Genomic DNA, 25562 nt, shown 5'->3' on the forward strand with positions numbered 1-25562 from the left:
GGATACTACCAGATCAGGGTAGCTGAGGAAGATGTCGAGAAGACAACCTGTCGAACGAGGTATGGGAGCTTTGAGTTTTTGGTGATGCCCTTTGGGCTGTGCAATGCGCCGGCAACGTTTTCGGCGTTGATGAACCACATCTTTGTACCCTATCTGGATCACTTCGTGGTCGTCTATATCGACGATATCCTGATCTATAGCGAGACGCTAGAGGAGCATGCCGAACACTTGGCGAAGGTGTTTGAGAAACTAAGGGAACACAAACTGTATGCTAAAGAGAGCAAATGTGACTTTGCTTAACAAAAGGTAAAGTTTCTCGGGCATGTGGTAGGCCAGGACAGGCTCAAGGTGGACCCGGAGAAGGTCCAAGCGATCCAGGAATGGGAGCGACCTTCGAATGTACATGAGTTGAGGGCGTTCTTGGGGCTATGCAACTACTATCGAAAGTTTATCAGACACTATTCAAGAGTAGCCCTACCCTTAACGGACCAAACCGGAAAAGGGAAGATGGTATGGACAGCGGAAAGCGAGGCGGCATTCGTCCACCTCAAAGGGAAGTTGAGGAAGGCTCCGGTGTTGGCATTACCAGATTTTGGTAAGGACTTTGAGGTAGACACGGATGCTTCGGACTTTGCGTTGGGCGCAATTTTGAAGCAAGACAACCATCCAGTAGCGTTCTTCTCGAAGAAGTTGGACAAGGCTCAACGGAAGTGGCCTGCCCACGAGAAGGAATTGTTTGCGGTGGTCAAGGCGCTCAAGGAGTGGCGACACTACCTTGGGAGACACTTCAAGGTTTACACGGACAATGTGGCAACAAAACACTTCTTGTCACAGCCCGACCTGAGAGGGAAACAAGGTCGGTGGGCCAATGCCTTGGCCGAGTTTGATTGCGAGATTCTGTACAAGCCTGGGAAGAGCAACATCGTGGCAGATGCGCTAAGCCGAAAAGCGAGCTTGAGGTTGGCGATCTCCAGCGCAACAACAACCTTCTGGGACGATGTGCGGACAGCATATGAGAACGATGGTCTAGCACAAGAAGTGTTGTTGCGGAATTTGGAGGCACGGGAAGCTCACCAGAGAGGTGAGCTGCCGACGGAAGAGAAAACAGGTTATGCGGAACGCAACAGACTCATTTATTACAAGCAAACGAGGGTGTATGTTCCAGAAGGGGAACTAAGGAAGGTAGCCTTAGAAGAGTGTCATGACGGACCTCTTGCGGGACACGGCGGAGTGCCCAAGACGATGGGCTTACTCAAGAGGAAGTACCATTGGCCAGATATGGCTAAGGACGTCCAAGACCATGTAAAGACATGTCCAACATGTCAGCAGGTCAAAGCCGTGACTAAGGCTAGTGGGGGCTTGTTGCAAAGCATCCCAATTCCAGATCGTCCATGGAAATGTCTTACGATGGACTTTATCACGGGACTACCCCCAAGCGAGGGGTTCGATGCGATATTCGTGGTGGTGGATCGATTTTCGAAGATGGCACATTTCATACCCACCACAACGGAAGTGGATGCGGAAAGTGTGGCGAAGCTGTTCTTCGAACAAGTGGTTCAAGTGCGGGGAAGGCCAGAAGAGATTATCTCAGATCGAGATAAGATCTTCACTAGTAGGTTCTGGAGGACCCTCCTGGAACAGTATCGCACCAAGTTGAAATTCAGCACAGCCTATCACCCACAGACAGGTATGGGGAATTAAGTCAAGTTTAGTGGCCCTAACACTTCTTGACAGACGGACAAACGGAAAGGGTGAATAGGCAGCTGGAGGATTATTTGCGATGCTATGTCTTGGGAGACCAGACCGATTGGGTAAGTCATTTGGGACTTGCGGAAATGTGTTATAACAACTCACCACATTCGAGTATCGGGGTGAGTCCATGGGAAGTCATCAATGGGCGAGCTATTGAAGGTCCTGTGGAACTCGGCGTGGCCGAGTATCATGGAGAGCTACCCGCAGTGGAGGCATTCACGGCGGAAAGACTCAACATTTGGAATCTAGTGAGGGATTCCTTGGAACGGGCTCAACAAAGGCAGACCAAGTACGCGAACTTAAAGCGCCGGGATGTAGAGTTCCAAGTTGGGGAGAAGGTGTGGCTGAACACCAAGAACCTCAGGCTACCAAGTGGGATCAGCCGAAAGTTGACCCAAAGGTAAAAATGCATGTATTCCTGTAAATGAATTGATCTTGAGTTCCTTAAGCAGGTTTGCGGGGCCTTACGAGATCGAGGCACGAATCGGTAAAGTGGCTTACCGACTCCGACTTCCTCGAGAGATGGGGAAGATGCACCCAGTGTTCCACGTGAACTTACTCAAGCCGTACTTTGAGGATCTGCTTCGCAAGGACCAAGTAAGACCTTTACCTGAGGTTATCCAAGGGGAAGAGGAATACGAAGTCGAGGCCATCCTCAATGCGCGCAAGAGCAAGCGACAAGGACGCGAGGTGAGAGAGTTCCATGTGAAGTGGAAAGGATTTCCACACTGCGAAGCAACATGGGAACCGGAGGAGAACCTAGCGAAAGCGCGAGATCTAGTGGAGGAATTTCTGCAAGGCAGAACTCTATGTACTTATGCAAAGTTCAATTAAAAATATCAATTTGCAAAGTTGAGCAAGTGGCATATGTTGGGACCCGAAGGCGCGCCGAAGGTAAGCTAATTAGCATGGGTTAGCTAGGTCGACCAGGCGTAGGGAGCTACGCCCGACTCCCTGCGGGGATGTCGAATCCGTAGACGTATTCTACGGAGGTTGGGTTCGAGTCCCAACCCCCTAGTAAAGCAAGGCTGGGTTCAAGTCCCGACCCTATACTAGGGCGTGGTGAGGGGAGGAGTATAGGGACACCTATATTCCGTTGTCATGGGCTCTTGGCCGGGGAGGCTAACTTAGGCACACCGCTAAGTGGGGGGATGCCCCTGGAGACATGGTCAACAAGTCGTAGGATAAAACGAGACATTCAATGTGGGCATTGAACTTCTTCTATGGGTGGTGGAGTTGTAAGGAACCAACTCGCCGAGGTGTCGTAGGCTAAAGGAACCCCGAAAGCATGACCAAAATGACAAAGAGTTCATCGGATGGGACCAAGTCGAAGATCGAGTCCAAGACCGACTCTAGGACCGAGTTCGAGATAGAGTCCGGAATCGAGTCCGAGACCGACTCGGGGACCGAGTTCGAGTCCGAGTTCGAGACCGAGTTTGAGACGGAGTCCGAGATCCGAAATCGGGTCCGAGACCGAGTCCGAGGTCGAGTCCGAGGTCGGGTCTGAGATCAAATCCGAGACCGAATCCGAAGTCGGATCCGAAATCGGGTCCGAGATCGAGCCAGAGACTAAATCCAAATACTAATACGGGTCAAGGGGTGAAAGCCCAAAGCGTGCGTCTCCCAGGGGGGGGGGGGGCTGCAGGGGGTTCCAAAAGTATAGTAGGGATAGTGAGGTCCAGGAACCAGTTTAGAAGGGACTCTCCAATGGGGCTCCCAAACTGACTTGAGGTTGGGACTGGGACCGAGGGGCCTTGGGTGGGAGTGAGCATGGACTTGGTTGGTGCCGGAGGGGCCATCCAAGGAAGTGCTCAAGAGCAGCTCCCACTCCCGAAAGGGAAATCGATTGCGGTGCTCCCGGCTCATGTGGAGTGGTGCCCCACTTGAGTACCATGCGGCTCATTGATCCTCGCCCTTCCTAGGGGCTTGGGCCTTCCTTCGGGATGGAAGTGGGGGGCGAGAGGTACCCATACCGGGCCGCTAAGCCACGGTGTTTCACCCCGGCGTCCCGAAGCAAGTGTTGCACTCAAGACTTTAGAGGGTCCCATGATCAAGTCTTGTGGTACCAAAGGATGTTAGGAACTTGGAAGCTTGGTGTGCTTGGCTGCTTGTGCTTGCGGGGAGTGTAGCCGAACCTTAAGTCCAGTCTAACCCAGGGAGGGGGATTGGGAGTGATTTGGGAATCCGTGGATGGATGGCTAACACTCCGTTGCTCGTGCAGTGAGTAGCTGAGACCAAGTAGGAGCTAGTACCATAGGCGAGAACCTTGGCAAGGGAACTTAGCAAAAGCCAAGGCGGTGTTGGACGGATAGGCGAGGTAAGCTGGCAAATTGGAAAGGAAAAATTTGTGGCTTACAATCGGGTATTGCGGCAAGTTGGACCACAAGTTTATGAGGTTCAGCATGACGTTCAGTAGACCGATCCTCCGGAGATTGTGCATGTGCAGCGGTTAAAATGCTTCATACAAAGGGATCAAGAGCAATTAATACCGTCTACAGATCTACCGATGCCTCCTCCTAACGTTCCTCCAGATCCCGGCCCATCTACAAGAGAACCCTGACGGCCTTCTATTATTCCAAGAGGAGGGGATGATGTGAGGGCCAAGTGTACAGCTACGATGCCATATACTAATATTAGCGTAGTGGGATTTTGGTAGCCGTTGGATTGGTTTCAATCCAGACCACTCGCTCCTATATATAAGCTAGGGTTTTTGGGCTAATTGATATGCACATTTCTGTATTCCCTTTCCATATTCCATACACTCACAGATGGAAAAAAACTTATTTGCTTATGTATTAATTTTAAAGTTGTTTTCCACTTTATTTCTTTAGTTTTTTTACATAAGTTTAAGTTAATCACCTAAAAGTTTATGTATTTGCATTTTTTGATTTGTCTATATTACATTTTATTGTTCCAATCCTTAGTAGTTTTAGTATTTCTCCATACTACTCTTTGGTGAACTTTAGTATCTCTCCATGACATATAAGAAATTAAGTAAATAGATTATTATTACTATGACTTTAAATCTAAATTAGCTTATAAATTTCAAATAAATTTTTAAAAGCTAAGTATTAAATATATATTGAGATGGAGTTACCTGTGTCACTTTGTTAAAGAATATATTATTATTTAAATTTTTAAAATATATTTCTAACAAGTTGTGTTATTTAATCTGATAATGAAATTATAAATTATTTAATACAATAAAAATATTTAATAGATTTGTGTCATATAATCTGATCTGATATTTTTTTAAATTATACAAACTAACCACGGAATTAAAAAAATATAATATTGCATAATAATTTTTAAATAGCTTTATAAATGATTTTTCTGTTTTAATGCTATGTTATCTCTAATGAGTTCTTTAGCATATTATCTTGGAGTTAATTGATAATAAAGTTTACTTGGTGTATCTTTTCTCATCAAATCATAGTTCCTTGAAATATATTTACCACTTCTTTAGGATTCCAATTAAAGCACGAAAGGAGAGTTGTGTTTGGCGCAATGGCAAGCCATTGCAAGTCTTTGCTCAAGCGGGAGGCACATTCTTCCCACTGGAAGGTGTGAAGGATGGGGTGGAGGTCATGGTAGGGCGTCCAGGCAGAAAGTGTTAGCATGGACATGGAGTGGGCACAAGGGAATGCCCGATGATCCTTTTAAAATAGAACGTCAGCATTTATATCTCCAAATCGTGATTCATTCCATCACCGTGGTGTTACTCTCGCAGCTGGTTCATATTGGTCTGGAAAGCACAAAGCCCCGAGCTAGACGAAAGAGCGCGGTACTGGGCTTTAGACTTTGGATGGAGATCAAATCATCCAGGGAATTCGAAGCTTTTGCCTTTAGAGCCAAGCGTTTTTGCCTGTTTTGGGACGCTTGAGTCGCGTGGGGAACTTCCTGGATTATCTTCTGGCGAAACATCATCCAGTGAGCTCAACAGGTACATTGAATTGAAAATGGTGGAACTGGTCTTACAGTGGTAGTCCATCTGTAGGGCAAGCACGATCATGGAAGCAATAGATCACTTCTTGAGTGTCATCCCACTTCCGGCCTATGGCCCTGCAACTGGGCAGCTCAAGCTGGAGATTGAGTCGGCAGTGCAACGCCTCGAGGAGGAATGCGGGGTAAGCCTTTGCAGTTGCAGCAGCAGTAGCAGCAAGATCGATCTCTCCATCTGCGCCAACATGGCTTATGCCATGGTTCATCTGGACAGAGTCAGCGACGCCATTCTGTTATTCGAATCGATGCAAGAGCGAGCTGCAAGCCAGGAGAATGTTAGGGTGCAAGTCCTGGCCTTGATCGAGAGAGGCATCCTGCTCAGACCCTGTGTGGAAGAGCTGGAATCCGCGAAGGCGGATCTTGAGGCAGGACTGAGACTGGCGCAAGATCATCTGGGTGACGATCTGGATGAGTTTTTCCAGCTGAATATCGTGGAGCGGGGCAAGTTCGAGCTGGGCTGGCTGCTGTTTGACAAAGGAGAGTTTGGCAGCGCAGTGGAGTATCTCAAAGCGGGGCTCGCACCGGTGCACAGCTTCCTAGGTGACGCGTACCGCCGCTTAGGGGAACTTGACTTGGCCTTGGAGCATGCCAATGGATGCGTCAGCTTGGGTGGCGGGCGGCAATTCAACGGATACAAGTTGCTTGGATTCGTTTACATGGATCGAAAAGAGTACAAGCAGGCAGTGGAATCTTTCCGGGAGATGGCACTGGCCGCCGGAGAAGCGGAGATTTTTGGAGTGGCGAGCTTTGGCTGGTGGGCTGCAGGTTGTTTGGCAGTGGAACATTGCAGTGACTGTGACCAGGCTGTGGATTGCTTGGTGTGGAGCTTGAAAGCGGCACTTCGAATCCAGGGAGATTTGCAGCTGCAAGCCAGGCGGCTTGCGAGTGCAAATATCTGGCTGCTAACTTGTCTCCTCGTCCAGCAGCATGGCAGGGTGATATCCGAGTTTGTCTGTGAGCGCATTCAGGATGCTGGTGATCAGATGGTTGTTCCACCCTCCATGCAAGTTCTCAAGGGTGAAGCATACGGGCTGCTTGGTGTGGTTATGCTCTCCCGTGGCTCGCTGGACGATGCTTACGAGCACTTGGACAGGGGCATTAGTTTGCTGCCAGGGGACGAGACAAAGCTACTTTTTCGGTTCCATCGTGCAATGGGGTTGCTGCTCTCCCGGAGGTCGGAGCACGATAAGGCCTTGGAGAGGTTTGAGCTGTGCACTGCATTGGCTCCAACGGAGAGAGACAAGGTTTCTTCACACATCAGGTGCTGCCTCGAGGTGAAGTCGTGCTTGGATGTGGTGAGAGCTTTCGAGATGTTTGGCCGCATTCAAGCGGAGCACGCGGCTTTGCTGGAGACGGACTGGGATCTGAGAGTGGATGTTATGTTGGGGGTCGGGCAGTGCCTGTTTGCGCTTGGAAACAACGTCCAAGCTCAAGCGACGCTGGAAACCGCAAAGGAAACTTTGGAAGCGAGGGAGCGCCTTGCAGACACTCGCCTGGGCGCGTTGTACTCGATGCTCTTCCTGTGTTACGTCCAAAGCAACCGTTTCAGCGCTGCTTTCGAGCTGGCCAGCCGGTTCCAGAGCAAGTGTGGCGAATACGCTTACTTGATGCTCTACCACGGCGTTGCAAACCGGCTCCTCGGAGACAATGAGGCGTCCGTCAAGAAGCTAACAGACTTGCTCGAAGCCTCGAAGGACTGGACGCTCAGGTACTCCACGCTAAGTTCTCTGGCTTACGCATATAGAAAGATGGGAGACTTGGATTCGGCTCTTGAGAAGTTTGATCAGGCTCTGGAAGAGATTCCCGACAACATATCGATACATGCCGCACAGGTTTATATCAACCGCGCAGGACTGTTCAATGACAGAGGAGCTGAGCAACAGCGCAAAGGCAAGCCTGTCCCGGCTATGGCCTCCTACGAGAAAGCGCTGGCTGAGTACGATCGAGCAGTACAAATCATGCGGAGATTCGGCGAGTGGAACCTGCAAGATCTTGTGAGAGCGTATGCCGGGGAAGCAGTGGTTCACTTCCACATGAAAAACTACAGCGTTGCTATGCTTAAGCTGGACAGTGCTACGAGCCTGGTAAGCAGTGACGATGCACTGCTCATGGGAAAGATCAAACGCATTCGGGCTTCTATACTCGCGGCAGAAGGAAGAATGGAGGAGTCGGCCTCAGAAGCTCGTGAAGCAGCTCTCCTGTTTGCGGACGTCCAGATGAAGCTGCAAAACATGGAGTCTGCTTGGGTGACTCTTCTGGATGACGATATGAAGCACATATACTATTTCATGCAAAAGATCTCATCGGAGGCAAACAGTTTCGTGGATGCACTCTTGTGGGCCGAGAGGAGTCGCATGAGATTGTACTTTCACTTGGCCGACCAAGCTCTTAGAAACTCCACTCCCGCAAGTCCAAAGTTACTGGACCCTTTGGCATTCGACAAGGACGATCACCACGCTGCAAGCTGCATCAAAGAGGCTGTTGCGAGAGCTGGCTGTAACTCAGTGGTGGTGGAGTATGCATTCTCGGCAAACCATCCACTCTCTTCACTACTCATCTACGTTGTGCATTCCACAGTAGGGGAGGATTTCACTGTCCGCTTCAAGCGCGTCCGCTTGCAGGAATTCTTTGCTTCCAAGGAAAACAAGGTGATGGGTGGAAATCTAGACGCGCTCATCAGGAAGGCCAGAACAGTGATCCAACGCGAGAGCCACGAGGCAGAGGCAAAGGTGGCGCTGGGGATTCTCTACAAGCTCACTGTCCTGCCTGTTTGGGAGCACATCGAGCCCCATGACACCGTCATCTTTGCTCCGCAAGGAACCATGTCACTCGTCCCGTTTGCCGCACTATACGATGGATCCGAAGGCCAGTTCCTCGTCGAGAAGAAGAATGTGGGAGTCATCCCTTCCATCCGAGCTCTGCGACGTTGCCAGCTCCACCAAGATCATCACCACGATCATATCGACGAGCCATCTTTCTTCGTTGCTGGGGATCCGGAGCCAATGGGTCTCGATCAGCCTCAACTTCCAGGTGCGAGGAAAGAAGCCGAGGAGATTGCCAAGCAGCTCGGCGTGGATGCGTTAGTCGGCGCAGCCATGACAAAGAGCTCCGTCATGCAAGCGCTGTCTAACGCGTCCGTGCGTGTAGCCGTGCTCGCAACTCACGGGCTGGTGAGCCCGGCTTATCCTCACGGTGCCTTGGTCATGCAAGGGCAAAACCAGCAGCAAGGATTCAACGAGCTTACAGTGGGTGTGACGAGCAGCCTCCGCCGAGAGGTCGATCTTGCTTTGAAGCAACAAGCTGTGCTCCACGATCAAGTTCTCACTGCCAAGGAGATCGAGCGGCTGGAGAAGGGCATCGCGGCTCGTCTCGTGGTTCTGAGCGCTTGTCAAACGGGCGATGGCGTGGTTACCAGCGAGGGATTGCTGGGGCTCGGGCGAGCAGTGTTGCAGGCTGGTGCGGCGTGTGTGCTTGTCACGCTGTGGAAAGTGGACGATGCTGCCACACTGCAACTCATGACTGGTATCAAAACTTTTCCTTTTCGTTTCGTTTCTTACTTTGTTGCACAGGTGTGTTTGAAGAGCTCAACAAGCAACATACCATTGTCGAGGCCGTGAGGTTTTCGATGCTCAAGTTGATCGATTCTGGAAAGCCCATCCGCTTCTGGGCTCCTCTGGTTGCTCTAGGAAGTCCCACATTGAGAATAAGTTTGGCTGAGGAAGCTTAAGTTCCAGCCCAATTCCACAAACTACACTCGCATGATGTCAAAGATGTATTTCCTGACAATTATTTTGTTTGAGATGCTGATGTTATCCTGGATATCTTTCATCTCTAGCACTCTGTGTGGTTCATCTGTGGAAGACAAAACAGTTTAGAAAGCGATAAGAAAAACGAACTTTGAGAAGAAACCTTCATGTAGTTTCGCCCCTGCGAAAACAATATAAACAATCTGCTGCTCAACTTGTGTGAAGCTGGGATCAGAGCTCTCGATGCGGAAACTTATGGGATCACGCCTACTTTTCACTTGGTCTGGAAAAAATCGATTGAACTTGCTGTAATGCAATACAAAATGTTAGGGAGTGTCTCAGGAAGTGCTACAAAGTTATGCTTGCATGAACTTTACCTGTTGAGGCTATGGTTGGCTAAAGAGTGATTCGGATAGAACAGCTCAACCAATGCTTTGGTGCAATCAAAGGTGACAACATAGAAAAAGTAGTCGTCTTCATCCACCGATATCTCAAACCTGATCTTGGTAGAGTTTTCGATCTCATAACCTCCCTCTCGGGCCGCCCTTTTCAAGTCATTAGATTCTGGAGTTCTAGACAAAAACTTCGACCCAAATTTTCCTCCAATCTCCAGAGCCACCCTGCACACCTCGTCATCCGCATTCTCCACAGCAAGCCTATCCAGAAGCTGCACAATTCCAGGTCTCTGTCTCGGCGAGCAAAAACTCGAGGCTGTGATCACAGCAAGGCGAGTCTCCACAGTGAGTGCATGATTCAAAGTCGTGAGCTGCTCCTTGATCCGAGCAGTGATCTCTTCAGTGCGTCGGTTTTGCTTGACAAGCCCTTGTCCAAAAAATGCCTTCAACACACGGGCATCCAAGTTCCCACTCTTGGTCGAGCCAGTAAATCTTTGAATCTTCACATTCGCGGCTGCCAATTCCTTTCCAAGCTCCTCTATGACGACTGATCTCACCCGGGTGATAGGGCCAGACTCACCTGCTGCTTGAAGATCCAGTAACAAACTCCCCGCATGATCCACACAAGAGACTAGATCTTGCAGCTTGAGTGGTGCATTTTTAAGCTCTTCCCTCACTTGGAGTATGTGTTGCACAAGTTTTATTGCCAGATCTACCAAGCCGACCACACTTCCTGCCGTGTCCATCTTACAAAACCTATGGTATGCTCCTCCTTTCATCCTAGGATTCCAGTGACAGTCAACACGGAAGGAATTATTCGAGCCATTGCGAAACACTTAAGTCAGTAAAGATGCCCTTTGTTGAATAGCACTTTTTTCTTTAGGATTCCCCCTGCTCCTTCCACTCATCAATTAGAGCACGAAAGGAGAGTTGTGTTTGGCACTGCTTGTCTCCGACGCCATCTACATCAATGGAGCTCACCGGGTTCCATATCTTATCTTCGCAGGTACGTAGCTTTCGATTCCTTTCTCCTTTCTACGTCTTCTTTGATTCTCTTGCGCGTTTTCTTTGATGTACTGTTCTTAGATTTTCTTCCAAGTTTCCTCTAGAGAGATTCTTGTGAAGGAGCTAGATGGGTTGGAGGTCAAGGGCGTCCAGGCAGAAAGTGTTAGCATGGGTGGGTAAAGGGAACGCTTAATGATTCTTTGAAAATAGAACGTCAGCATATACATCTCCAAATCGGGATGCATTCCATCACCGTGGTGTTACTCTCGCAGCTGGATCATTTTGGTCTCGAGCTAAAGGAAAGAGCGCAGTACTGGGCTTTAGACTTTGGATGGAGATAAAATCATCCAGGGAATTCGAAGCTTTTGCCTTTCGAGCCAAGCGTTGTTGCTTGTTTTTGGACGCTTGAGTTGCGTGTGGATTATCTTCTGGCGAAACATCATCCAGTGAGCTCAAAAGGTACATGGAATTGAAAAAGTCAAAAGATGGTGGAACTGGTCTTACATAGTCCATCTGTAGGGCAAGCACGATCATGGAAGCAATAGATCACTTCTTGAGTGTCATCCCAGTTCCGGCCTATGGCCCTGCAACTGGGCAGCTCAAGCTGGAGATTGAGTCGGCAGTGCAACGCCTCGAGGAGCAATGCGGGGTAAGCCTTTGCAGTTGCAGCAGCAGTAGCAGCAAGATTGATCTCTCCATCTGCGCCAGCATGGCTTATGCCATGGTTCATCTGGACAGAGTCAGCGACGCCATTCTGTTATTCGAATCGATTCAAGAGCGAGCTGCAAGCGAGGGGTATGTCAGGTTCCAAGTCCTGGCCTTGATCGAGAGAGGCATCCTGCTCAGACCCGGTGTGGAAGAGCTGGAATCCGCGAAGGCGGATCTTGAGGCAGGACTGAGACTGGCGCAAGATCATCTGGGTGACGATCTGAATGAGGTTTTCCAGCTGAATACCGTGGAGCGGGGCAAGTTCGAGCTGGGCTGGCTGCTGTTTGACAAAGGAGAGTTTGGCAGCGCAGTGGAGTATCTCAAAGCGGGGCTCGCACCGCATATCGTCTACCACGCCGCGGGGGTGCACAGCTTCCTAGGAGACGCGTACCGCCGCTTAGGGGAACTTGACTTGGCGTTGGAGCATGCCAATGCATGCGTCAGCTTGGGTGGCGGGCGGCAATTCAACGGATACAAGTTGCTTGGATTCGTTTACATGGATCGAAAAGAGTACAAGCAGGCAGTGGAATCTTTCCGGGAGATGGCACTGGCCGCCGGAGAAGAGGAGATTTTTGGAGTGGCGAGCTTTGGCTGGTGGGCTGCAGGTTGTTTGGCAGTGGAACATTGCAGTGACTGTGACCAGGCTGTGGATTGCTTGGTGTGGAGCTTGAAAGCGGCACTTCGAATCCAGGGAGATTTGCAGCTGCAAGCCAGGCGGCTTGCGAGTGCAAATATCTGGCTGCTAAATTGTCTCCTCGTCCAGCAGCACGGCAGGGTGATATCCGAGTTTTTCGGTGAGTGCGATGAGGATGGTGGTGCTCAGATGGTTCTTCCACGCTCCATGCAAGTTCTCACGGGCGAAGCATACGGGCTGCTTGGCGTGGTTATGCTCTCCCGTGGCTCGCTAGACGATGCTTACGAGCACTTGGACAGGGGCATTAGTTTGCTGCCAGGAGACGAGACGGAGTTGCTGTTTCGTTTCCATCGTGCAATGGGGTTGCTGCTCTCCCGGAGGTCGGAGCACGATAAGGCCTTGGAGAGGTTTGAGCTGTGCACTGCATTGGCTCCAACGGAGAGAGACAAGGTTTCTTCACACATCAGGTGCTGCCTCGAGGTGAAGTCGTGCTTGGATATAGTGAGAGCTTTCGAGATGTTTGGCCGCATTCAAGCGGAGCACGCGGCTTTGCTGGAGACGGACTGGGATCTGAGAGTAGATGTTATGCTGGGAGTCGGGAAGTGCCTGTTTGCGCTTGGAAACAACATCCAAGCTCAAGCGAAGCTGGAGATCGCAAAGGAAACTTTGGAAGCGAGGGAGTGCTTGGACAATCGCCTGGGCATGGTGTACTCCATACTCTTTTTGTGTTACGTCCAGAGCAGCCGTTTCAGCGCTGCTTTCGATCTGGCCAGCCGGTTCAAGAGCAAGTATGGCGAAGACCCTCACTTGATGTTCTACTATGGCGTTGCAAACCGGCTCCTCGGAGACAATGAGGCATCCGTCAAGACGCTAACGGACTTGCTTGAAGCCTCGAAGCATTGGACGCTCAGGTACTCGACGCTAAATGGTCTGGCATACGCATATAGAAAGATGGGAGACTTGGATTCGGCTCTTGACAAGTTTGATCAGGCTCTGGAAGAGATTCCCGACGACATGTCGATACATGCGGCACAGGTTTATATCAACCGCGCAGGACTGTTCAATGACAGAGGAGCTGAGCAACAACGCAAAGGCAATCCTGTCCCGGCTATGGCCTCCTTCGAGAAAGCGCTGGCTGAGTACGATCGAGCAGTACAAATCATGCGGAGATTCGGCGAGTGGAACCTGCAAGATCTTGTGAGAGCTTATGCCGGGGAAGCAGTGGTTCACTTCCACATGAAAAACTACAGCGTTGCTATGCTTAAGCTGGACAGTGCTACGAGCCTGGTAAGCAGTGACGATGCACTGCTCATGGGAAAGATCAAACGCATTCGGGCTTCTATACTCGCGACAGAAGGAAGAATGGAGGAGTCGGCCTCGGAAGCTCGTGAAGCAGCTCACCTGTTTGCGGACGTCCAGATGGAACTGCAAAACATGGAGTCTGCTTGGGTGACTCTTCTGGATGACGATATGAAGCACATATACTATTTCTTGCAGAAGATCTCATCGAAGGCAAACAGTTTCGTGGATGCACTCTTGTGGGCCGAGAGGAGTCGCATGAGATTGTACTTTCACTTGGCCGACCAAGCTCTTAGAAACTCCACTCCCGCAAGTCCAAAGTTACTGGACCCTTTGGCATTCGACAAGGACGATCACCACGCTGCAAGCTGCATCAAAGAGGCTGTTGCGAGAGCTGGCTGTAACTCAGTGGTGGTGGAGTATGCATTCTCGGCAAACCATCCACTCTCTTCACTACTCATCTACGTTGTGCATTCCACACCAGGGGAGGATTTCACTGTCCGCTTCAAGCGCGTCCGCTTGCAGGAATTCTTTGCTTCCAAGGAAAACAAGGTGATGGGTGGAAATCTAGACGCGCTCATCAGGAAGGCCAGAACAGTGATCCAACGCGAGAGCCACGAGGCAGAGGCAAAGGTGGCGCTGGGGATTCTCTACAAGCTCACTGTCCTGCCTGTTTGGGAGCACATCGAGCCCCATGACACCGTCATCTTTGCTCCACAAGGAACCATGTCAGTCGTCCCGTTTGCCGCACTATACGATGGATCCGAAGGCCGGTTCCTCGTCGAGAAGAAGAATGTGGGAGTCATCCCTTCCATCCGAGCTCTGCGACGCTGCCAGCTCCACCAAGAGCATCACCACGATATCGACGAGCCATCTTTCTTCGTTGCTGGGGATCCGGAGCCAATGGGTCTCGATCAGCCTCAACTTCCAGGTGCGAGGAAAGAAGCGGAGGAGATTGCCAAGCAGCTCGGCGTGGATGCGTTAGTCGGCGCAGCCATGACAAAGAGCTCCGTCATGCAAGCGCTGTCCAGCGCGTCCGTGCGTGTAGCCGTGCTCGCAACTCACGGGCTGGTGAGCCCGGCTTATCCTCACGGTGCCTTGGTCATGCAAGGGCAAAACCAGCAGCAAGGATTCAACGAGCTTACAGTGGGTGTGACGAGCAGCCTCCGCCGAGAGGTCGATCTTGCTTTGAAGCAACAAGCTGTGCTCCACGATCAAGTTCTCACTGCCAAGGAGATTGAGCGGCTGGAGAAGGGCATCGCGGCTCGTCTCGTGGTTCTGAGCGCTTGTCAAACGGGCGATGGCGTGGTTACCAGCGAGGGATTGCTGGGGCTCGGGCGAGCAGTGTTGCAGGCTGGTGCGGCGTGTGTGCTTGTCACGCTGTGGAAAGTGGACGATGCTGCCACACTGCAACTCATGACTGGTATCAAAACTTTTCCTTTTCGTTTCGTTTCTTACTTTGTTGCACAGGTGTGTTTGAAGAGCTCAACAAGCAACATACCATTGTCGAGGCCGTGAGGTTTTCGATGCTCAAGTTGATCGATTCTGGAAAGCCCATCCGCTTCTGGGCTCCTCTGGTTGCTCTAGGAAGTCCCACATTGAGAATAAGTTTGGCTGAGGAAGCTTAAGCTCCAGCCCAATTCCACAAACTAGACTAAACACTTCAATGTCGAATTCGTAATTACACTGGCATGATGTCAAAGATGTATTTCCTGACAATTATTTTGCTTGAGATGTTGATGTTATCCTGGATATCTTTCATCTCTAGCGCTCTGTGTGGTTCATCTGTGGAAGACAAAACAGTTTAGAAAGCGATAAGAAAAAAGAACTTTGAGAAGAAACCTTCATGTAGTTTCGCCCCTGCGAAAACAATGTAAACAATCTGCTGCTCAACTTGTGTGAAGCTGGGATCAGAGCTCTCGATGCGGAAACTTATGGGATCACGCCTACTTTTCACTTGGTCTGGAAAAAATCGCTTGAACTTGCTGTAATGCAATACAAAATGTTAGGGAGTGTCTCAAAGTGTCTCAGGAAGTGCTATAAAGTTATGCTTGCATGAACTTTACCTGTTAAGGCTATGGTTTGCTAAAGAGTGATTCGGATAGAACAGCTCAACCAATGCTTTGGTGCAATCAAAGGTGACAACATAGAAAAAGTAGTCGTCTTCATCCACCGATATCTCAAACCTGATCTTGGTAGAGTTTTCGATCTCATAACCTCCCTCTCGGGCCGCCCTTTTCAAGTCATTAGATTCTGGAGTTCTAGACAAAAACTTCGACCCAAATTTTCCTCCAATCTCCAGAGCCACCCTGCACACCTCGTCATCCGCATTCTCCACAGCAAGCCTATCCAGAAGCTGCACAATTCCAGGTCTCTGTCTCGGCGAGCAAAAACTCGAGGCTGTGATCACAGCAAGGCGAGTCTCCACAGTGAGTGCATGATTCAAAGTCGTGAGCTGCTCCTTGATCCGAGCAGTGATCTCTTCAGTGCGTCGGTTTTGCTTGACAAGCCCTTGTCCAAAAAATGCCTTCAACACACCGGCATCCAAGTTCCCACTCTTGGTCGAGCCAGTAAATCTTTGAATCTTCACATTCGCGGCTGCCAATTCCTTTCCAAGCTCCTCTATGACGACTGATCTCACCCGGGTGATAGGGCCAGACTCACCTGCTGCTTGAAGATCCAGTAACAAGCTCCCCGCATGATCTACACAAGAGACTAGATCTTGCAGCTTGAGTGGTGCATTTTTAAGCTCTTCCCTCACTTGGAGTATGTGTCGCACAAGTTTTATTGCCATATCTACCAAGCCGACCACATTTCCTGCCGTGTCCATCTTACATGACCTATGGTATGCCTCCTCCTTTCATCCTAGAATTCCAGTGAAAGTCAACACGGAATGGAATTATTCGAGCCATCGTGAAACATTTAAGTCAGTAAAGATGCCCTTGTTGAAAAGTAAAAAGGTTTTAAGAAGATTATAAGGGAACGATGGACGTGTTCTACAGCGATCCGTCACCTTGTGCGGCAATGGCTGCGTGCCACTGCGAGCCATTGCCAGTCGATTTGGGCTACAATGGAGATTTGCACATCGAAAAGGTGCGATCAGAAACAAACAGGGATGGCAGCCAGAGCCAACCGTTCCAGATCGGTGGGTATTATGGCCCATTCTCAGCAGGCCACAGGGGCCGATTCATGTGCACTGGAGGTGATGCTTTGGAGATCCGGCTAGAGAAGCTATTGCATACGTCCCGCTCCATCGCCGTTTACAGTGCCATCGATCTCACCACAGGCGATCAGCTTGTTCTCAAGCTGGACTACGAGGCCGACATGAACCTCGGTGTTGAAGTTTCAGCGTTGGCGTCGCTTTGCAAGCGAGGGATCAAGTCGCCCAGCTTGCCCGTGCTTGTCAGCGATGGCTGCTTCCGGGCATGGGGAGCTGCTACCGAGCACAGCCAGTTTGGTGACGTGCATGGGCTTGTCACAAAGCCGCTGGGACTTTGCATTCGAGGCATGAAGTTCCATGGGGGTGTCTTGTGCAAGTTGGCGGTTGACATCCTCCTGGGGCTATTCCACCTTCACCTGATCGGCTGCCGGCACAAGGACGTCCACCCCCGCAACATGATCCTCTTGGGTGGCAACCAGTTCGCATTGATCGACCTCGAGTTTGCTTGGCGCGAGGACGAGGAGAAGATCTCGACATTGCAGCTGAACATGTTCACGACGACGAAATCCCCCCTCCGTCGGACTGTCAGGCTCTTGTTTTCCGCTTGGTGGAGCTCTCCCAAGAGCGGCCTACTGTGACTATGGAGGCCGCTATCCAGATGCTGGAGGCGGAGAGTGGAACGCTAGGCGACTTCGCAGCCTACGTTTCCAGGCTCGATCGCGATGCTTGGCCTGATTTCAAACAGTGGCTGCATCGCCTCGGGAAAGCTTGCGGCCTGAGTGATGCACGTATCGAAGATTTGTTGGCAGGACGGGTATCTTCGGCAGAGTTTGGTCCGCGGCCTGTGGAAGTCGCTCCCAAACGTCCGGTGGAGCAGCCTTGGGACAACAGGCCTGTTGCGATCTGGGTCAAGTTTGTGCAGCAGCTGGGCGCCTTTGCTTGTGGGGAGGGCGCGTTTTTCCCACTGGAAGGTGTGAAGGCCAAGTGGACGCTAGATGGGGTGGAGGTGGCAGGGCGTGCAATTGGAGCCAGGGAAAACCTCGAGGAAGTGTTAGCATGGAGTGGGCACAAGGGAACGCCCGATGATCCTTCGGTAATCAGTGGCAGGCCTCGTATGATCGTCGGCACAATAGTGATCTAGAGATGTTCGCTCTTTAAAGAGTAGTTTGCGCTATATCCAACGGCTGGCGCTTGTCAGAAGCCCTAATCTTAATAGAATATTCGCATTAGAAAAAGGAGCCCTAAAGTTCGTTAGGGCTAGAGAATATTCGTTTTTAAAAAAGGGACCATGTAAGAAAAATCAAACGACAAAACGCGGACAATGTATATCTGTACAAAAACAAGAACAAACCTTGTTTCCACATTCCTTGTTTTAGGATGATTAGCCCACCGCGATGAGCTAATCATCGTAAAACAAGATGTGGCTCCTTCCCTTCTCTTTCCTTTGTTTTTCGTCCCTGCTCTCTCTTCTTTCTCAATCGTCGTAGGGGCCTTCAAAGTTAACGGGCCTCGTCTTGAGCCAATGCATCATCTCCGAGTCTGGATAGCCGCGTCGCTGCACGGCATCCAGCATTGGACTCCCAAACAGCCCTCTGTTACTCTTGAACTCCCAAAACTGTGACTTTGGCCACTGCTTTTGAGGCCAGCGCTCCTGCGCAACAAGAACCAAGTTAGCCACAGAGAAACGAGAGAAACGAGAGAAACGCATCGAGCGTACCATTCGCGGGAACATTTCTTCTCGAAACCTGGAGCCGTACGCACGCCGAGAATCTTGCTGCAAGCCCTTGGCGTAGCAGGACGAGAAATCCGGGAGCACCAGGCAGCCTCTTCGTTGCTGTACAAGGCTGGCACCAGGATCAGCGCATGTCTGCTTGAACCAGGATATGAGCTGCCCAAGCACGTACTCCTTATTGTACGTCTTCTTCCACTTGTGGCAAGAGGGAGGATTGACATGCTTGCCAAGATCCAGGGAGCTTATTTCAATCGGAGGGGACTCAAAGGTGCCATACTCCTGCGGTAAAATATGCGTGATGAGACGATCAACACAAACCATAGACACGCATACCTCGCACGTAAAGAAGCACTGAGTGTACGCGTACATCTGAACCAGGTCTGCAGCTGCATCATGTCTTGACAACACTGTCGGCTCCAAACCTCGCAGCGTATCTCTTAGCCTAAAGAAATCGTCAGCAAGAACAACACAAGAAAGAGAAAACGTACCATAAGAGTGACTCCCGGAGGCTTCCCCCGTCGTCTCTTTCGTCTGGCGTATGCTCTTGAACCTGCCGCTTCAACTCAGCTAATCTATCCGCCGGGATGTGTGGCATCATACAGCTAAGCAGCTCGTTCACAATCGAATTCTCTGCACTCCACAGACGCGAAACGAGTTCCTTCTGATCGAGCTTTTTCAAAAGAGGTGGTGCCTCCCGAGGATCCGTGAACAGTTGCCGCAGGACGTACCTCACCTGAAACCGGCAAAAGAAAACGCCGTCAATAAAAGAAGATCACGAAGAGAAAAAAGAGGAACATTTACTTTGTCAAGTGTGATGGCAATGTTTTGCAGCCTTTGATTGTAGACACCCTCGGCCTGTAAACAACAGAGGTGGGTTACAAACGTCCAAAGTCCCCTTTGATGTGATTTCAAACCTGGTTCTCGGCATCGACTCTACCGAGTTCATAAGATAAATCGGCATCCTTTCTCTTCTTTTTAACACTTCTCATGAGCTCGTCAGGCAGTAGTTGCCGTTCCAGATTCATAAACTCCACCTACAAAAACATGAGTGGAGATCAAAGTTTAAAATTTAAAACATACCAGTCGGGCCGTATATTTTAGCAACCAATCCGGCAAGCCGTCCAGAAGACAAGATCCAACACCCGCCTGCCTCATCTCTTCGAGCTCCAACCTTGTCACCGGCCCCTCACAGCAGGCTTCAAGAAGTAGAACATGCCGGTCCAGTAGACCATGCCGCTCCTTGATAACATCTTGTGAAGCTCCCGCATTAGCAAGATTAAGATAGCTCCCACGACAACACTGGCTTCCGCACAAACAGATTGAGTTGTTGTACTCCTCTTTGCTCTGTAAGACGACGTGTCAGGCTTGCACAAATCATAAAGAGAAAGAGAGTGAACTTCACCTCCGTCACAGAATTATAGTCGAAAGTTAGTTCTTCACCATTCTGGATAGGTCGTAGAGCATAGACTCCAATAATGTATCGGCCTTTGACGGCAGTGACCCTGACAAACCCGTGTTAGCACATAGGACTGATTTAATTGAGTGAAGCTTACTTTGCCTCGCAGTTTGGTCTGCATGAGTGACATATCCGACTTGCAAAATTTGCTTTGTGCATGGCATCCACGACTACAAGGTCGTAGCCAGCAGCATCACCCTATAACCGCATTTGATCAGTAACTGACGCTCAAGAATCAGGGTAAGCACCTTTGGCCGTTCCAATAAAATGTTGTAGAACTCTGGCAAAGGTTCTTTATCTTTCTTCTGCAAATACCGGCATCCGTCCTGTTTCTCATACCATCTCCAGGCAGGATACACCTATAATTGATTGACAGAGTTAAGTGGGAATTAAAACAAGTAAACGTGTACCTCCCCAAAGAACTCCACAACAAAGTCGTCCTCCTTAAATCCACCGTCCTTGTTACAAACCACCCCGAGGCCCTGCAGTGCAATTAATAAGTATGCCTTAACATGCACGCGCACGGCAGTGAGCATACCTTGCGATAAGCTAAATACTTCTCCTTTGTACGATTGCGCATGTTAGAGAGAAGCCCTTGGGCAAACTGTTGCATGGACGTATCTTGAGCGTCATCTACGATTCGTTGTATGACGGGTTCCAGTGAAAAATCAATTGGCGCTTTTCCTGTACCGGTAAACTGTTTTACCTCCTTGTTTATGGCTTGGAGCAATGTCTGCAAACACACTGTAAGTCGCCAAGGACAAGAAACATTCTGAAAGATCATACCTCTTCCATAAACTGCAGTTTCTCTTGAAGTGTCATCGCTGGAATCTTTGGCATAGTATCCAGAAGAAGATTATGTGTGTACGGGTCTATTCCATAAACCTCCTGCTCCATGACTTCCAGCCCCAATTCTCTTCGAGGGTGGTACTCCTTGATGTCAGGAATGTCTAGGTGGCTGTATTCACCACGCTTCAGCTTTGAAGCCCTTAGCTTCTCCTCATAGTCGTCTGGAACCTCGACTTTCATCTTCCTTTCGACCAAGTCTTTGTCTATGACTATCCAGTAGTCCTCAATAATCTCATACTTCCTGGTCACCGGTGGCACCATTGCTGCCTTGGTCATGCGCGCACCCCATTCGCGTACATCGCATGCATACTCGTCCACCTCGGTGAATTCTTCATCCAGTACGACAGACTTCACTGAACGTCTTAACTTGTTGAGCTTCTTCGTCACCGTAGTTTTCCGTTTGCCTTTCAAGTAACCATTATCCTTTAGGACCTTTATATCCGTGGTCACCTTAACCCGTTTGTAGCCACTGTGCTGCGTCATGGAATCGATGTCCTGCTCGTTGCTGTAGCATGGGTCTATGTCCATCGGCTCTGACTCATCCACGTCTTCATCGTCCTTACTTAAGCTACAAGTGCCGATGGAGTTCAAGCTTTTCATCTTGCGATGGGAATCATCGCTTCCCTGAGTTGCACTGTCGGACACCTCACTGTCGTCGTATACCCAGTTTACTTGAGGAAAACTGTGACTAAGGTCGCCGAACTGGTCACAGCCGTTGATATCAACATCTTGAATCGTCGGACAAGCCTCCAAAAACTTCCCGAGAGCATCCGGACTGAGCACCGTGCAATCCTTCAGCAGTATCTGCTTCAGGTTGCCCCCACCATAATTTTGTTGCTGTTTAGTAGGATGATTAGCCAACCAGTGAAAGAAAGAAACGTTCGCATACCTGGACCGAAGACAAAACAGCATCTGTGCAATGCAATCCGATGGACGTAAAATCGAGGCATTTCACTTTTGGCTTGAACTTCTCCACAGCAGCGCGCCAGGATTTGCAGGTCATAGAAATCAATGCCAGCGATTTCAAGTCCCCTTTAAGATGATGGTAGATTCGCATCAGCATCAACTGTCCTAGTGTCTCCCAGCTGTTATTCTGTCCCTCCTCGTACAAGTGCTCATCCGATGAGTCAAAAACGTCGTTGCGGATCAGACATCGCTGTCTTGTTCTTCTTCCTGTCGGGAGTTCATCTTCCGACGATTCTACATCGTCATTGTAAACCAGACGCCGTTTTCTGGAAGTCTGCTCCTGGCTCAATCCGTTAGACCTGAATAAAGGCCTTCTGTTGGGACGATGATCTTGGTCACCTACAAAAGAACAGTTAGGCATTACAGTAAACCATGGGAAGCAAATAAGCGTACCATCTTCGCGTTCGTCACTTGTGTCATTGGAGCTCGAAGGCGAGGGGTGAGACCTTCCGTATCCAATCCAAGAATCTTCGCCGGAGAGCAAAGCTACTGTAGAGCACGTTGAAAGCCTTCTGTTCGACTCTATGAGCTTTGCACGAGCATCTAAACCTTCGAACAAAATCGCGGACATCACCTGATTTTTGTAGTGCTTCATAACGTGTTCATGTAGCTGGCCGCTGGTGAAGGCCATGATAGTCTGCTGGATATTTGTGGTCACGACTTTCCTCACGCGTCGAGCACCATCAAAACTGGAAGTGGTCACCTCTGTCACGTTGAAGTTGCCATCATCCATCTCAGGCCGCGGGAGTGGCACCCAGAGATCATCGCTCTTCCTATAAGCGCTGGTACCCGGTATTAGGAGCTCTCTTCCAATCATTGCTTGCAGTTCAGCAAATGAGTACGGGCCTCTTTCGCGACCACCTCCATCCTTGTAGAACCAGTCTCCTCTACCAAGATCATGGTTGCATTTAGCCTTGATATCTGCAGAGCATGAAGACGGTCTCTGAGCTTTCGAAGCAAACGTTCTTGCTGAAGGTGTGTGCCTTTCAGGTGGCAGTGTCTTAGGACGCGTATCGCTGAAAGATGCCTTCTTCGTAAGGAAAGAGCTCGGTCTTTCCATGCTTGCTCTCTCCGGAGCAATCTCTTTTCCATGGTCGAAAGCCCTGGTAGCAGTCTTCGCTGGCCTGGTTGCCGAAGCTGATTTCGTCGTTTCAGCACTTGAATCCGCCTTCTGATTTCTGTCAAGTGCCCACTGTGGCAGTTCAAACTTTGGTCTTTCTGACACCTGGACCTGCCTCCTGGGGTCAACCCCGTAATGCGGACGTTCGCAGAGCAAAGAACCCTCATTCAGAACCACCTTGACGTAGTTCTGACCATCCGGATGAAGTAACTTCCAGTCTCCTCCCTTGGAAGTCCATCTACCAGGCTTCCACTTCAATGGACTTGGATTGTGATCGTGATGATGCAAGTCCTCCTCGGTTGACGGCGGAGGAGCAGGCACCGGCTCGGGTGGCACAACTCTGGGAACCGCATCTAGACACTCCAAATCAGCATCAACGCCGAATCCGAGGTTGTATGAGTCCTTCCACGGATTACTCAGCTCAGGCGGAGCAGAACCTGCAAAAGCCAATTACGCGTTAGCGAATATCGACCGCAAAAACCATCTTTTCCACAACCTTCGTCTGGTGAGTGTTGTCGCTGTGCATCCAACGCACCTGGCACAAAACACAAGTCAGTGGCCCGTTAAACGCCTTACGATACTTACTAATTAATAGCACAAAACTTACTCAATACAGATTTAAGCTCGTTTCCTTGGTCCGAGGCACGACAGGTCGCAAGTATTCTCTCCACCCTTCCGTCAATGTCCAAGAACTCAAAAGACTCATTTTGGAACTGCGCGTTTCCATCGATGGTCGATTCCACCAGTGTAGCATCTTTTGCATTTCTAGTAGCAGCGACAGGATTTACCAGCTTCTGTAAGGCCGACGAACCGTTGTCCGGAGACTGTGCATGCTCTAGAGTGATCCAGGCGTTTGTCCCGCAGCGCATCACCAGGTGGTCGTCTGGCATGAACTCCCTGGACGCCAGCAGCTTCAATGCAGCCAGCTCCATAGGCCCCTGCGTGTCTCCATTCTTGTTGATGTACACCCACCCGTCCTTCACCTCTCCAGGCTCATACGTTTCATCTCGGTCTTCCTGTTCTTGTCCATCACTTTCGATCTCCATCGGAACACGAGTTCCCGGATCACCTAGAACAGGCTGCAGGGCAGCCACAGGAGGCGGAGGTGTAGAAGATTCGTGCTCTACGGAAGGAGGCGGCAAATGATGACTAGAGGAAAGAAAAGCCGATCCTTCATTCGCTTGGAATGCCGGGACCGCCGCTTGTACACTGGTAAACCTGCTACTTGAATCCCACTGCCCGCTACTGCTACGATAGTCATCCGAGTGCCATTCCTCCGAGCTTCTGACTTGCCTCCGATCTCTTTCAGCACCTCGAATCCAGTCCCTGCGCTCAAACACTTCCCGATCACACCTGCGATCTCTAGCATCGTAGCTCTCTCTACTCTCGGAGCGATTTCCCCAGTCCCGATGATCCCTGCTACCGCGTGAAGCACACCAATCACCCCGACGCTCGAAGCCATTCCTAGTACCAAATCTGTGAGGCCCCCTATCGTAAACCGCTGAACGCTCGTACGAAGAGCTCTTGTACTCTAAGCCCGGCTTCACATCGTTTCTATAGTAGTTATCTTTGCGGATGTTCCCCTGGATCGTCACACACCTCCGGCTGTCATTGTATCTCCGGCTTCTCGAATCATGGTCCGCGTAACCATTTCCATAGCTGCTCGAAGAAGAGATCATAGAGGCCCTCCGAGAACCGATGGTGTGTCTCTCGTCAAGATCATTGTCTTGACAATAAGCTAAATCGTTCCCGGACTCCGATTGAGCTCCCTGCTTGGTGGGCGATGGATCCCATCGAGTTTTCCTGCCACCCCGCCCCTTATCTTCCTTGTCTTGATGCAGCGGGAGAGCGTTTTCCAGCTCCCTGTCTGAGCGGGAAAAATGGTTTGACTCGCCCAGGTGAGAATCCATGCCGGAGCCGCGAGAAAATTCTTCCTGGTGCTCTCTAGCGTCCAGTGAGCGAGTGGGCTCGTCTACTTGGTTGGCATTCTGGAAATTGAGATCCAGGGGAGCGCCCGGAGATCCAGGGGGTCGATCTGGGCTCGACACCATAGTCACTTCCTCCTCCTCAATTTCATACTGGTGTACCAAATCTCGCGACAAGCTTGGTAGCACTGAAGAACAAAAGGGAAAGAAAGAAAATTGCAAAAAATTAGTCAATTGAGACACTGGGGAGAAAGAACGCGAGCTTCGTCCTAGGGTTGAGGAGGAGAAATCGAAGCAAAAAGAAAGAGGGGCTCATGCCAGCTCAACCCGCAATCGACCATGCAGCAAACGATGGACGAGAAAATCCCACTCCACAAGCCAGGAATCACAGCTCAGGCAAGATCACGCTAGGTCTTCCACCCCGCGGGGCATGGACAGACGGGAAAAACCCCAGCCCAGTTCCCTGTGCCAGAATCAGCCACACAAACAAGAAGAAAGCACGAAATTTGGGCAGCGGAACCTCACCCTCGCCCATTGCCGTAGCTGCGCGCCGTGCATCGCTGCTGATTGCGCTCCCCCGACCTAAGCGCAGCAGGAAAAAAGCGCCATAGCCGCGAAGATTACGAGCGCGCGGAGGGATTGCAGAGCTGCCCGACGATCCTGCTGCTTGGCGCTGTGGCTATGGCGGCTCCTCCTCCGCCCCTCCCCAAAGATCTGTCACACACGATTGATGACGCTAGCGTTGGCCCTAACCCTGTGAAGCTTCAGGGGTTAGGGCTGCGCAGTATAAGCCTATCGTTAAAAAGAAGAAAT

At 50.3% G+C, this 25562-nt stretch overlaps 5 protein-coding genes across 5 annotated transcripts; 2 read left to right on the top strand and 3 right to left on the bottom strand.

The window, feature by feature from the left end:
- Positions 1-5325: 5325 nt before the first annotated feature.
- On the top strand, positions 5326-9573 carry LOC9662165. Its single transcript, XM_002992420.2, has 4 exons — positions 5326-5342; positions 5483-5695; positions 5750-9276; positions 9324-9573. Exons 1-4 carry the CDS (start codon positions 5326-5328, stop codon positions 9479-9481), a joined length of 3915 nt encoding a protein of 1304 aa, XP_002992466.2. The 3' UTR covers positions 9482-9573.
- Positions 9490-10780, bottom strand: LOC9662166. Its single transcript, XM_002992456.2, has 3 exons — positions 9878-10780; positions 9664-9806; positions 9490-9606 (listed from the first exon to the last, which is right to left on the bottom strand). The coding sequence occupies exons 1-3, from the start codon at positions 10672-10674 to the stop codon at positions 9503-9505; spliced, it is 1044 nt and encodes a 347-aa protein (XP_002992502.2). The 5' UTR covers positions 10675-10780; the 3' UTR covers positions 9490-9502.
- Positions 10781-11270: 490 nt separating this feature from the next.
- LOC9629183 lies at positions 11271-15230 on the top strand. The gene is made up of 3 exons (XM_002992421.2): positions 11271-11359; positions 11420-14964; positions 15012-15230. Exons 2-3 carry the CDS (start codon positions 11433-11435, stop codon positions 15167-15169), a joined length of 3690 nt encoding a protein of 1229 aa, XP_002992467.1. The 5' UTR covers positions 11271-11359; positions 11420-11432; the 3' UTR covers positions 15170-15230.
- LOC9662376 lies at positions 15209-16391 on the bottom strand. The gene is made up of 3 exons (XM_002992457.2): positions 15608-16391; positions 15384-15526; positions 15209-15326 (listed from the first exon to the last, which is right to left on the bottom strand). The coding sequence occupies exons 1-3, from the start codon at positions 16369-16371 to the stop codon at positions 15223-15225; spliced, it is 1011 nt and encodes a 336-aa protein (XP_002992503.1). The 5' UTR covers positions 16372-16391; the 3' UTR covers positions 15209-15222.
- Positions 16392-17957: 1566 nt separating this feature from the next.
- LOC9662377 (histone-lysine N-methyltransferase ATXR3) lies at positions 17958-25521 on the bottom strand. The gene is made up of 18 exons (XM_024666152.1): positions 25275-25521; positions 23432-24937; positions 23321-23359; positions 22098-23261; positions 21628-22043; positions 20676-21575; positions 20428-20622; positions 20300-20371; positions 20138-20248; positions 19987-20087; positions 19836-19935; positions 19514-19777; positions 19348-19467; positions 19235-19288; positions 18922-19166; positions 18767-18875; positions 18419-18712; positions 17958-18352 (listed from the first exon to the last, which is right to left on the bottom strand). Exons 1-18 carry the CDS (start codon positions 25282-25284, stop codon positions 18176-18178), a joined length of 5877 nt encoding a protein of 1958 aa, XP_024521920.1. The 5' UTR covers positions 25285-25521; the 3' UTR covers positions 17958-18175.
- Between the last annotated feature and the right edge of the window lie 41 nt (positions 25522-25562).

Source organism: Selaginella moellendorffii, unplaced genomic scaffold (assembly GCF_000143415.4).
Source record: "Selaginella moellendorffii unplaced genomic scaffold, v1.0 SELMOscaffold_136, whole genome shotgun sequence".
Classification (NCBI taxonomy): Eukaryota; Viridiplantae; Streptophyta; class Lycopodiopsida; order Selaginellales; family Selaginellaceae; genus Selaginella; species Selaginella moellendorffii.